At 32.1% G+C, this 12680-nt stretch overlaps 1 protein-coding gene across 1 annotated transcript; it reads left to right on the top strand.

Moving 5' to 3' along the window:
* Window positions 1-4702: 4702 nt before the first annotated feature.
* On the top strand, window positions 4703-12402 carry COP1 (Transducin/WD40 repeat-like superfamily protein). Its single transcript, XM_016310787.3, has 13 exons — window positions 4703-5178; window positions 5660-5737; window positions 6384-6539; window positions 6705-7061; window positions 7383-7540; window positions 7665-7730; window positions 8828-8906; window positions 9549-9704; window positions 9809-9907; window positions 10074-10178; window positions 10599-10778; window positions 11908-12018; window positions 12105-12402. Exons 1-13 carry the CDS (start codon window positions 4846-4848, stop codon window positions 12273-12275), a joined length of 2049 nt encoding a protein of 682 aa, XP_016166273.1. The 5' UTR covers window positions 4703-4845; the 3' UTR covers window positions 12276-12402.
* The last annotated feature ends 278 nt before the right edge of the window (window positions 12403-12680 follow it).

The following is a 12680-nucleotide window of genomic DNA, read 5'->3' as shown; positions in this document are numbered from 1 at the left end:
TTAAAAAGAAAATTGGAAAATATTATTTTTATGAATAATGTAATAACTTTATTCCATGTTGAATAAATCAATAGAAAGTAGATTCCACGTTTTAGAAAATTCTACGCTTGGGTCTCACGTAGGGTGGAAACGTTGTTTTTGGGTACAATGACCACAAAACAAAGTTTTTCAACAAGATATCACACCACAAAAAAAAAAAAAAAAGTTTTTTCAACAAGAAATAATGATGGTATTAGTTGTTTTAGCTTTTAAGTTTTAACTAAGAATCCTGTTAATTAATATCCTAATAAGATTAATATAAATAGTTAAGAGTCTTAATGTAGAAACTTTTATACAAGTTATTAATTATATGCCTTAAAAAAATTTCGACCACTGATTTTTTTTATTATAAATATTTTTTCACGTGACAATTGAAAATTTTTATTAAGTACCTTCAATAGTGATTTGCAAAACCAAACATATAGTAACTTATCTTTTAACTATTATTATTATTATTATAATGTTTAAGAAATTAGCCACACTCAATTAAGATGACATGAAAATGAAACAGTAAAGTTTGGTATAGTTTTCATCATCTGTTTGTTCTTTGGGACGAAGATTTGGTATTTTTTTGTTTTGGTCTGGTGTGTAAGAGGAAAAGTATTTGGATCATATGAAAGAAAGGTCCTGATAGAGTCTACAATGTAATGGTCTAAATTTGGCCCAAAATCGATTTTATTGAGGAAAAAATAATAAAAAAGACAAAAGTCGAATTAAACCCCTAAACTTCCAACCAACCAACTTTGAAAAAAGATTTGAAGTATCTTAATCAATCACTCTCACTAATTACTAGTATTATTTGATAAGGATTTGCAATTAAGAATAAGGTGTTAGCTAGAAAGTATTCTAAAAGCATTCAATATATATAAATTTAAATTAATGCAACTTAAAATATTTATGTCAAAAGAAACTTTTATTCACACAATTTTTTTGGGATAAAAAGTTAAATTGATCCCAATAAAATTCGGATCAGACACACTTTAGTTTCTAACAAATTTTTTATTTGTAGAAGTTCTTAAGAATTACTTTTGTAATCCCTTTATAGTTTTATCGTTTCAATCAAATTTATATAATATGTGTTTGACAAATAACTCTAAAAAAATTTACTATAAGACAAGTAAATTTAAAAAGAAAATATTATAAGAGAATAAATTAGTTCATTTCTAAAAAGCAGAAAAATGAATATATTTGACAAAAATAATTATAAAAAGATTTTTAAAAATAAAAATTTATTGAAAAATGAAGTATCCGATTTCCGATCTAACATTTATTATAAATCAAAAATCATTTTAGATGTTTAATCTACTTTTTAGAGCAGAAAATTGAAATAAGGCACCACTTGAGCAGATAATGTATTAATTGTGGTATTTTGGTCTTTCCACTCCATAGTTGATATTTCAGTTGTATTATTGCAACCTGTCAACTTTGTACCTGGAAGCACACTAGCCAAGTGTTATATATTTGCAGATATCGTTGTGTCTGCATCATTTAAATTGAAAAAAATGCAGCATATATCTCCCCTAAATACAAAATAAAAATGTAGTTAGAGAATGTTACTATATATTATAGAAATCATGGCCAGCTCCAGAATCATATGGCACCTTGAAATTTTGGCTTACATAATATTCATATAAATCAACTGCTATATAATTGCAATAGGTTATAACGAAGTCGCATTAAGATTGTAATGAATCAACTTTTGAGTTATAAATTAAAAGAATGAAGAAAAAACTACAATTGTGACGACATTTATAGCTAGCTACAACTACAATTTAATTAAAATTGGGGTAAAATATATTTTTTGTCTTTAAAATTTGTTAAAATTTTTAAAAATATACCTAAGTTTTATTTTGTTTTAATTTTGTCTTTAAAGTTTTTTATTTGTATCAAATATATTTTTAACAGCTAGGTTTTCAGAAAATTTAAGACTAATCCAGCAATAATGTATGACAACTATGTCTGATTTGTTTGTATTGAAGGTTATTCTTGTAAAATTGTTGTTTAATTGATTCTAAGTTTTTTGAAAAGAATAAATTACTATTTGTACCCATCAAAGATACAAATGTTGACAAATGTACCCATATAAGAATAAAACGACAATTATAACCACGGAAGATGGCTTCCGTGTGCCAAGAGTACCCGGACGTTGGTTACACAATTGGTCCGTTAGGGTATTCTTGGCACATAAAAGCTATCTTCCGTGGGTACAATTGTCGTTTTATTCTTATATGGATACATTTGTCAGCGTTTGTATCTTTCATAGATACAAATGGTAATTTATTCTTTTGAAAACTTAGCCACCAAGGTATATTTGACGCAAATAAAAAATTTTTAGAACTAAATTGAAACAAAATAAAATTTAAAGGTATTTTTAAAACTTTTAACAAATTTCAAGAACAAAAAATATATTTTACCTTATAATCGCTATATAGAAACCACATTTTGTGAAAAGAAGAAGCAAAATTCTTTTTTTTTTTTTGATTTTGAAGTATACAAAAATAACTAAAAATTACAAGTGGAGCAAGTTTAAATTTGTAGAATATTAAAGAACATTATAGAAGTAAACTTTGTCTAGAATCAAGTATGTTTTTATTAAATTGGAAAACTCATAAAATTAATTTGTAAGTTGTTCAATTTGCATAGTCAAAATTCTAGTAAAAAATTATAACTTAAAGATAAGTTAGTTTAGTTGTAATCTTTTGACTTAGCCAAAGAATGAGTTATTATACGATAATAAGATTAAGTTGATATTTATCAACTTATCATACAACTTAATAAAATTGTACAAGATGAAAACTTAACAAGATCAAGTTGATCAACTTAGTATTATGACAACTTGAATAAGTAGTGATTTATTTCTCATATCACTACTTTTAGGAAACTATATATAGAGGATTAAGGCATTTGTTAATGTATCACATGCTTTACATAGAATTAGTGAATAAAATTTTAGAGAAAAAACTAGTAAAATTTTTTTATACGTATAATCTTTTTGTATAAATTTTTGTAATATGTAAAAGAGTAATATAGACTTTTTTATATATTGTGAGAGATTGTAATTTCACCATTTTTATCATATTATTGTTTTTACTATTGTGTAAATTCTTATTTAGTTCCATCTATTTTTTCGTTTGCAAATTTTCGATTATACCATGTATACATTAAAATCAACCACCAATATAAAATATATGTTAGAGTACAAATATAATAACTGATTTTAATTTACAAATAATATTTTTAACAAATTTTGATTGCGTTATTTGGTTCTTATTAGTTCTGATACCTAACACATTTATACCTTCAACATTATTCTCTATGCTTGTGATTTTAGTAACCTGTTCACAACAGTAGGGGGAAAATATGCCGATTAAGGATAAGGGACCTTTTTATATTTTTAGTTTTTAAAATATATAAAAAGTGAAAACAATAAATTTTATTTTATTTTTTTTTAGTAAAATCGTGAAAAAAAGAAGGCCAAGTAGAGACAATTGTTGTTTTATTTATACATCTTCATTGACTCCAACTAATTAATATAATATAACAATTCATTTGTGTGCTTTTGAATATATATATATATATATATATATATATATACACTTGAGTTCTTTGCTCATCTTGAGTTAGTTTAGTTGACCTATATATGAGGACCTTGCTTGACACCTATTTAAAAGAAATACAGGTAAATTAAAGTCAAAATAAAAGGCAACTTTTATTCTTTAGAGTAGAAAGTAGTTTAATTCTATACAATTGTGTTTTAATTTAGACATATATACTGCTTTTTCATCTACTAGTTACTAGTTAGTGATGGAATAGATTTTAAATTAGGTGCTAATATAGTTATATGACACGGCCCATACAACCTAAGGCATATATGATATCCGCTAGATGCATGAAATCTCTACTATACAACCCAGGTAGATGAATTTAGTGCTTAGAGTTTAATAAAATAATATATAATTTAGATTAAAAATAGTTGTATATTATATGTTTTTGGTTTTCTGTTATAGAGTTGTCGTGTAAATAAGAAGATATTTGAATTATTCATTAGATTAATTCAAGTTAATTGTTATATATTATATGCTAGTAAATAATAATCACTTATGTAACGATTGGAGGTTGAAAACAAAAATATGGTGGTTATGATTGATGAAAAAGATAATAGTAATTTCAGATTATAACATAATGTACTAGCATAAGCCGACACAAATAAATAAGAGTCTGTATTTTTTAACCTTTTTTTGGGTTTTTTTGGAGAATGAGAAAGAAACTTTTTTTTTATTTAGAAGGTCATTTACTTTGTGCTCCTGCAATAGTTGAAAGATTAGTCATTGAATTTTTTACCAGAATGGATCCTTGGCGGAAAAAAATTTACAGCATAACGACGTTTCTTTTATGTTAGTAAATATTAACAATTAATTGTGGCAATAACCAGAATTTATCTTATTTAATATTTATTAATTATTATAATAATTAATAAATATTAAATAGAATAAATTATGATTATTTTTAATTAATTTTTTTTAGTTATCAAACATTTTCCAAAAAACATTTGGTGAAGATTTTGACGTTTAGAGTGACGTGGCGTTCTTCATCATATTGCAAGCGTTGCCATCACGTGGACATATCTCACCCTCACAATACTACACCATGGCCCCACACTCCCCACTCTCTCTCTCTCTGCACTCAAATCTCTCACACAACCCCGAATTACTGAAAACCACACACTCTCTTCTCTCTCTCTCTAAGCCGTAACCGAAAAAGGAAGACAGAAGAAGCCACCACCACTCCTCCACGATAGACCTCCAAATGGAGGACTTCTCTGCTGGGCCTCTGGTCCCAGCCGTCGTCAAATCCGAGCAGTCCAAACCAGCCGCTGCCGCCGATCCGTCCGCGGCAACCGTCGGCGCCGTCTCTGGCGGCGAGATTTTTGCCGCCTCCGAAGCGGTTATGCCGGAGCTCGACAAGGATTTTCTCTGCCCGATTTGCATGCAGATCATCAAGGACGCGTTCCTCACCTCGTGCGGACACAGCTTCTGCTACATGTGCATCACCACTCACCTTCGCAACAAGAGCGATTGCCCTTGCTGCGGCCATTACCTCACCAACAGCCACCTCTTCCCTAACTTCTTGCTCGACAAGGTTCGCCTCTTCGCTTTTTTTATTCCGATTCGGCAGAGTTTGTTTTCGGGAGTTAGAAACTTCGAATTCGGTTCGTTTGGATTGGAATCGGTTGTTTCGTTTACGTTTAAGAGAGGAATATATGCGTGCTTCGTTGTGTAAAGGAACAGAAAACTTTGAATTCAGTTTTTCGCGCTTTAGGTGATATTAACTTTTTTCCAGACTGAGATTGTTCCTGTTACGTTTAAGAGTAGAATCTGTGCTGCTGTATGTAGCGTTCTTTTTAGCTGAATAGGTCTGGCTGATATTGTTTTTGAGTTTCATAACTCGCTGAATGGAATAATGTTGGTCTTGCTGGCTTCACTAGCGTCGTTTTTTCTGTTTTCGGTAATTTGAAAGCGTGAAAGTTTGAATATGAGAGTTTGAGCTTAATTTTTATCTTGAACTGGATTTACTTCGAAATGCAGCTTATTGTTATACGGTTTCTGTACCACATTTGTAGCTACTAAAGAAGACTTCTGCTCGCCAAATATCGAGAACTGCTACCCCTGTGGAGCATTTCCGCCATGCATTGGAGAAGGTTTGTTGTTCTAGCTGTACTACTTTTGATCTTTACCTTTGTCATAGCTAATTTTTTTTAATTCATTTTGTGAGTTGTCACAAAATTAAATAATTCGTTATTGATTGTTGTAATAATTCAAAATACTGTTCTATTTGTCACTCTGTTATGGATATATGGCATGTTGCTGTTATGGCACAGTAAAAATGATACTGTAACATTTTGTTCTTCAATAGGGCACACGGCAAAACTGATTGTATTATTATGAATAAAAGTTCAATTACAACTGTTTGCCTAAACTGAGAGTTGCTAAATGCTAACTCTGAATGACCCCCTTTTCTCTGTGGTGTGTTTTTCCCTTCCGTTTTTTTTATGTGTGTGTGTGTGTGGGGGGGGGGGGGGGTGGGGTGGGGGTGGGGGTGGTGGTGGTGGTTGGATACTGTGGTGTCTGACAAAGTTAGTAGGTTAAGAATATGTTGTAATTAAGTTGGAAACTTATTTTTTCTTTACTTCTGTTGAATTCATACTTGTGATTTTATTGAAGGTCGGTCACTAGCTATGTATATCTATTTAACAGGATTTTGTGAAATTTGGCCTAATTCTTCATATTTAGTTGTTTTATTTAGTTGATGATTCCTCTCTCTCTGTTTTTTGAATCTTCAAACAGGGTTGTGACGTGACAATTAAGGAGCTAGACACCCTCCTGTCTCTCCTTGCAGAGAAGAAAAGAAAAATGGAACAAGAAGAAGCTGAGAGAAACATGCAGATCTTGTTAGACTTCTTGCATTGCTTACGGAAGCAAAAAGTTGACGAGTTAAAGGAGGTGTGCTGACGTGATCTCTATCTTCTTTTTGGGATTAAATTATTGTTATCAACTTATCAATTTTTCCTTTCATCCGATTGCATTAAATGGCTTCTTCTGTACTAAGTTTAATACATATTTCTTTTTTCATTTCAATCTTGCATTCGACGGGTGTTCCATTTATAGGTGCAAACTGATCTCCAGTTCATAAAAGAGGACATTAGTGCTGTAGAGAAACATCGAATGGACTTGTATCGTGCAAGAGACAGGTACTCTGTCAAATTGCGGATGCTTGATGATTCTGGTGGAAGAAAATCATGGCACTCATCAATGGACAAGAACAGTACTGGTCTTATGTCTAGTACTCTAAATCTTCGAGGAGGGTTGTCTTCGGGAAGTTTGACTAAGAAAAACGAGGGGAAATCCCAAATCAGTTCTCATGGATATGGAGCACATAGAAAAGATGGCATCAGTGGATCAGAATCACAATATATAAATCAATCGGGTGCTGCTCTAGTCAGAAAAAAGAGGGTGCATACACAGGTTATCTTGGTTCATTATTTAGTTCTTGAATTCATTTTCGATAAATTATTCTTTAAATATTATCAATGTGATCTTTTTTGAAAGAAGTTGTCTGGAAATTCTTTGTCATTTTTCTTTTTCAAGACCAGAAGAAATAGCTAAACAAATTTGGAGAAGTTAATGATATAGCTTTTGTAGTTGTCTAAGCTTTGAAACGTTTTCTGGAAAAATCCTTTTTTATACCACCTAAAGCGTTCTGTTTTATTTGTTTATTTATTTCTTTCATTTTTCCTTTCCGTCTCAAAAACAAATCTCAATCAAATATTCCCTCCCTCATTCCAGTTTAATGATCTACAAGAATGCTACCTACGAAAGCGTCGTCATTCAGTAGATAAGCCCCATGGCCAACAAGAACTTGATACAAATCTCATAAGCCGAGAAGGTTACACGGCTGGTCTTGAAGATTTTCAGTCAGTTTTGACTACTTTCACTCGTTACAGGTATTGCCATGTTCTATCGTTTTCATATATACCAATAGATAAATACAATATTGATGTCAATTACTATTTTCTTGAGTCAGAAGTACCTAGTTATCTTCAACCTTTTCTGTTCTATTTGGAACAGCCGATTGAGAGTCATTGCGGAACTAAGACATGGGGATTTATTCCATTCTGCCAACATTGTTTCAAGGTGAGGGATTTATTTACTTAGTTATGGATGAAAGATTCTCACAGAATCTTTGTTATTCATCTGTCATTTTATCTTTGCAGCTGTGATTTTGTAGAAATTTTGTCCAACCTATTTTCAGTTATTGCAGTATGGTTGGCATAACCCATTAAAGTCATCTGTTGGTCAAGAATTGTTTTCTTAATTTAGTGTGCAATCTGTGATTTCTCCATTATATATTTATTATATTTATAATGTTGTGTATGATCAAAAGATATAAGACTATTTTTTTAGTCTAATTACTGCAATTAAAAGTTCGCTTTCATCAGATATGCAAGGTTTATTGGCAGAGTTATAGGTTTGTGAGTTGTGACCAATTTTTTCATAGTTCCAGTTGTGCACTTGTTTGCTGTAGGTCATAGATAGATCTAGTTCTTTGACGTAAAATGTTATATAAACCATTTATGTTTCTTTACCCAACAAGGCAGCAACGTAGCTTTTTTGAGGGATTGTTCATGACATGGTATTAGAGATTCTATAAATAAAAGGTTTAGACTTTATTCCTAGTTGCTTTCCTTTTTTCCATATAAAAAGTTTAGTTTCAGCATCGAGTAGAATACTATATTCGTTTCAGGGGATGTGTTAGATATAAAACCATTCACATGTCTCTATCCAACTACTTAAAACTTTTGGAAGAGATGGTTCATGAAACACAAAATAAAGGTTATAGCTTTATACAAAGGTCTATGATGTAAAATATAGTGTTTTGACCATATCTCTGATTATCAAGATTTTGGTCTTTGTTTGCTGGTTTTATGCCATATCAGTGTTACATATCTTAACATTGTATGATAAAGATAAAAAATGTTGTAGTAATAATTAAGGTAATATGAGGAGGTTGGTTTGTATTTTAAAACCTGACTGACTTTATCTCTCTCCCACCGCCAACTGAATGTGAAGGAATAAGAAATATTGAACTGCATCAGAGAAATGAAGAGGCTCTATTAACCCCCCCCCCCCCCTCCCTCTTTCTTTCCTCTGAAGAAGGCTCTATTTCAGATTTACAGCTGTATTTAAGTATGATCACTCTGAATGTATGGATTTTGTAACATTTATTGCAGCATAGAGTTTGACCGTGATGATGATTTGTTTGCTACTGCTGGAGTTTCACGAAGCATTAAAGTCTTCGACTTTTCTGGGGTAAATGGATGGCCTTTTTCTCTTACTACAATTTGTATTTTCTGCTCTTCTGGGGTAAATGGGGGCTATAACTTTAACTTAGGTGGCAGTGTGGACCACTGATATTCACTTGGGATAAAATATATCACTTTAGTGAATTATGGATAGCAAAGTGTTGAGTCAAGTCTTGGAAACATGATAGACTAGTCTTGGAGATATGGTCATTAAGTCATCTTCAATATTGAAGTAGTATTTAGTGTATTTTATATGAAGTACGCTCTTAACAGAGTTTCTTTAGTGCTATTAACTTTAATATGAAGTTGATCGAGTTTTCTTCCAAGTCCCCTACTGAGTCAAATTTACAGGAGGAGGCATTCTCAAATTTGGCAAAACATTGATAACTTATCAAGGGATAAATAAACTATATGATAAGAGTATGACTGGAAAGAGATTCACACAGTAGAAAATGGATTAGCAATCTTTAGTGCTATGTATTTTATGGTTCTTGATGTGTTGGTTTTTAATTACATCAAATTAGTAATAAGGCACCGGTGCTGGAGGGTTTTCTGTTACATTTAGTGTGGAGGGGTACGCTGGTGTTGCCCGAAAAACCAATAGATTTTGAATGCAAAAATAACTGTTACCTTTGTTATTACTATCCAGGTTGTGAATGAACCTGCAGATTCTCATTATCCTGTTGTGGAGATGTCTACACGATCGAAACTTAGTTGCTTGAGTTGGAACAAGTATTCTAAGAACCAGATAGCTAGCAGTGATTATGAAGGAATTGTTACTGTTTGGGATGTAACCACTAGGAAGGTAATTATTGAATTCAAATGGTCAATTTATGTGTATCAGTTTATTAACTGATATTGTTTCCACCATTACATGCTTGATCTCATGAGTATCATTTTTTTTGGCAGAGTCTAATGGAATATGAAGAACATGAAAAGCGTGCATGGAGTGTTGATTTTTCAAAAACAGATCCATCTATGCTAGTATCTGGTAGTGATGATTGTAAGGTACTATAGCACATTTATTTAAAAGTTTAATGCTGATCAAGAATGTGGAATTTCCTGCCAGTTGAAACTGGCTGGTAGATAAGTGATTTCCTAAATTCTGTTTTGATTACTATGTAATTAATAAGTTATTCGAACTAACTGTAATTTCTGTCTTTTCTTCGAGCAGGTCAAAGTCTGGTGCACAAGGCAGGAGGCAAGTGTTCTAAATATAGACATGAAAGCAAACATATGTTGTGTCAAGTATAATCCAGGATCTGGCAATTATATTGCAGTATGTACCTTCTGTTCAATTAGAAGATGATATATCAAGTTAGTGCACTTGAGTTTTAATCCCATATATGTACTATCTTGCAATGTATCATTCTGCTGCCAACTCAAAGTTTGGCATTTCGAAGATATATACTTTTTAATTACATAACTGTAATATTTCCTCAGAAAATAGTTCCTTTTCTTATATCTCTGACCATTGATCATTTTTGCCAATTTGGATTCTGTCTGGCTATATATATATAATTCAGAAAATCATACTATTAGCTGCACATATGCAAATCTATCATCAGTAATTGCTTGCAGTAATGAAATTTACAATTATAATGATATACTTTACCTGTCTTTGATAGTGACAAGTTTTGTTATCTTTCATCTAAACTTGATTTATCTTACAGTACAATGATCTTAATATTCTTTCCAGGTTGGATCAGCAGATCATCACATCCATTATTATGATTTGAGAAACATTAGCCGTCCAGTCCATGTTTTCAGTGGGCACAAGAAGGCTGTTTCATATGTGAAATTTTTGTCTAATGATGAACTTGCATCTGCATCAACAGACAGTACATTGCGGTTGTGGGATGTGAAGGACAACGTACCAGTGAGTAATTTAAGCCAAGGAATTTCTTGTATTTGATTGATTATCATCAAATTTATCTGCATTCTGCATTTAACCTGTGAACTCCCGTTGGCTTGTGTTGATTAATTTATCAATAACCAGCCCACCTGCTAGAATTTATGTGTCGGCATATGGCTTTGTTATGAAAATTTACAAACTGAACTGCACTATAAATGACTCAATATAACCATTTCAGATGCTTATTTTGAGTATTATATCCACGAGTATCACTTCCTTCTTTTTAGTTCAAATTTTAGCTGAAGATAATTGGTGTACTCCAGTTGCACATCCCAAATATTCCAAATGCCTATCTGTTTGTAATATTGTTCCAAAGATATACTCATGAATGTAGCTCAGAAACTTAGGTAAATTATATAAATGTATATTTGTTGCTTGTGCTAAACACGTTTACTTGTTTTCCATGAGACCTCCTTGAACCACAATATTGGATTGATGCCTGTCAAAAACCATTGCTTGAGCTATGAAGTGGGAAGTATTTCTGCAATATTATATGATCGTTCCTTGTTTGTCTGCCAAGATTATGGAGAAATGACAGTATAAGATCTCCATAGCCATTGAGGTTGGATTGAGTCTGGCAACCAAAGCTGTCAATCATTATGAGAGAAAAGATGTTTAGACAGGAGCGGTTTACTCGTGCATTAAAATAAGAATTGGCACAAATTTGAGCTATTTGCTGGTTTCTTCGGGTTTTTTTTCCCAAAGACTTTTCCTCAGAGGTGGAAAATACCCCGACTCCAGTCGATCTTTTGAGGGATGTTATTTTACTTTTATGCCTGGAATGAGGCCTCCAATTATTCATGAATGCGGTCTATTATTGAAGGCCACAAACAGATTGGTCTTATTTTTGTCTGATGTCTGTGGTGACTGATATTGAGGCATTTTAATCATGGTCTATTACTTCACAATTGGATGCAGTGAGTCTAGTGACTGTTGTTACATGTTTTTCTGATTGATCATTACAGTCAGTTATTTTCTTTGGATATGTGGGGCTATTGATTTGGGCATCAGTTGTAATGAATTTCTTGTTTAAATGAGCCTTAAATATTCATAACTATCATAATTTTTTTAAAATACTGTATACCCCATGCAGGTTCGGACTTTCAAAGGCCACGCGAATGAGAAGAACTTTGTTGGTCTTACAGTAAACAGCGAGTACATCGCTTGTGGCAGTGAAACAAATGAAGTTTTTGTCTATCACAAGGTTTGCCATGTTTAATTATGTCAAAATTTACATGAAATATGTTATATATGCCTCGTGTGTGACTGAAGATTCAACCTCCTTTGCAGGAAATATCCAAGCCCGTGACATGGCATAAATTTGGTTCGCCTGAGGTGGATGATGCTGAGGATGAGGCAGGATCTTACTTCATCAGCGCTGTATGTTGGAAGAGTGATAGTCCCACTATACTAACTGCAAATAGCCAAGGCACTATCAAAGTATTGGTGCTTGCAGCTTGAATGTGTTATGTGTTTTAGCAAAAGCTGATTCCTATTGTTTGTAGGATGCAAATTGTACATAATATTTGAGTGTATATGATAGATTTTAGAAATCTTAATGAAGTAGTCCTTGCGGACTTATGATAAACCAACTTAAATTTTGATTCTGCCAATTATGGACATCGCCTTTATTCCGTTACACTTTGTTAACAAAAATGTTAAGACCGAAGTATCCAATATTGCATATGGAAATAATTTGTACTTAAAACAAAATATATGGAACATGAACTTTTGCTTTCATCAGTTGACAAGTATTATAAAAATCTAGTTAAAGTTGAGCTTCTTAATCGATAAAAATTTTAAGATTGAATCTTCAATTGGTTATCACATTATGGCTGAGGCCCATGGAGAGCACTTGTGTATAAT

The sequence above is a fragment of the Arachis ipaensis genome, chromosome B7 (genome assembly GCF_059453495.1).
Source record: "Arachis ipaensis isolate K30076 ecotype BB chromosome B7, ASM5945349v1, whole genome shotgun sequence".
Classification (NCBI taxonomy): domain Eukaryota; kingdom Viridiplantae; phylum Streptophyta; class Magnoliopsida; order Fabales; family Fabaceae; genus Arachis; species Arachis ipaensis.
This window is presented reverse-complemented; position numbering and strand designations above follow the sequence as displayed.

Coding starts and splice junctions, on each gene's coding strand:
- COP1 (XM_016310787.3), top strand. CDS start 4,846: ATGGAGGACTTCTCTGCTGGGCCTCTGGTCCCAGCCGTCGTCAAATCC. Junction 9,908..10,073: donor CTGGTAGTGATGATTGTAAG/GTACTATAGCAC, acceptor TTCTTCGAGCAG/GTCAAAGTCTGGTGCACAAG. Junction 10,179..10,598: donor GATCTGGCAATTATATTGCA/GTATGTACCTTC, acceptor TATTCTTTCCAG/GTTGGATCAGCAGATCATCA.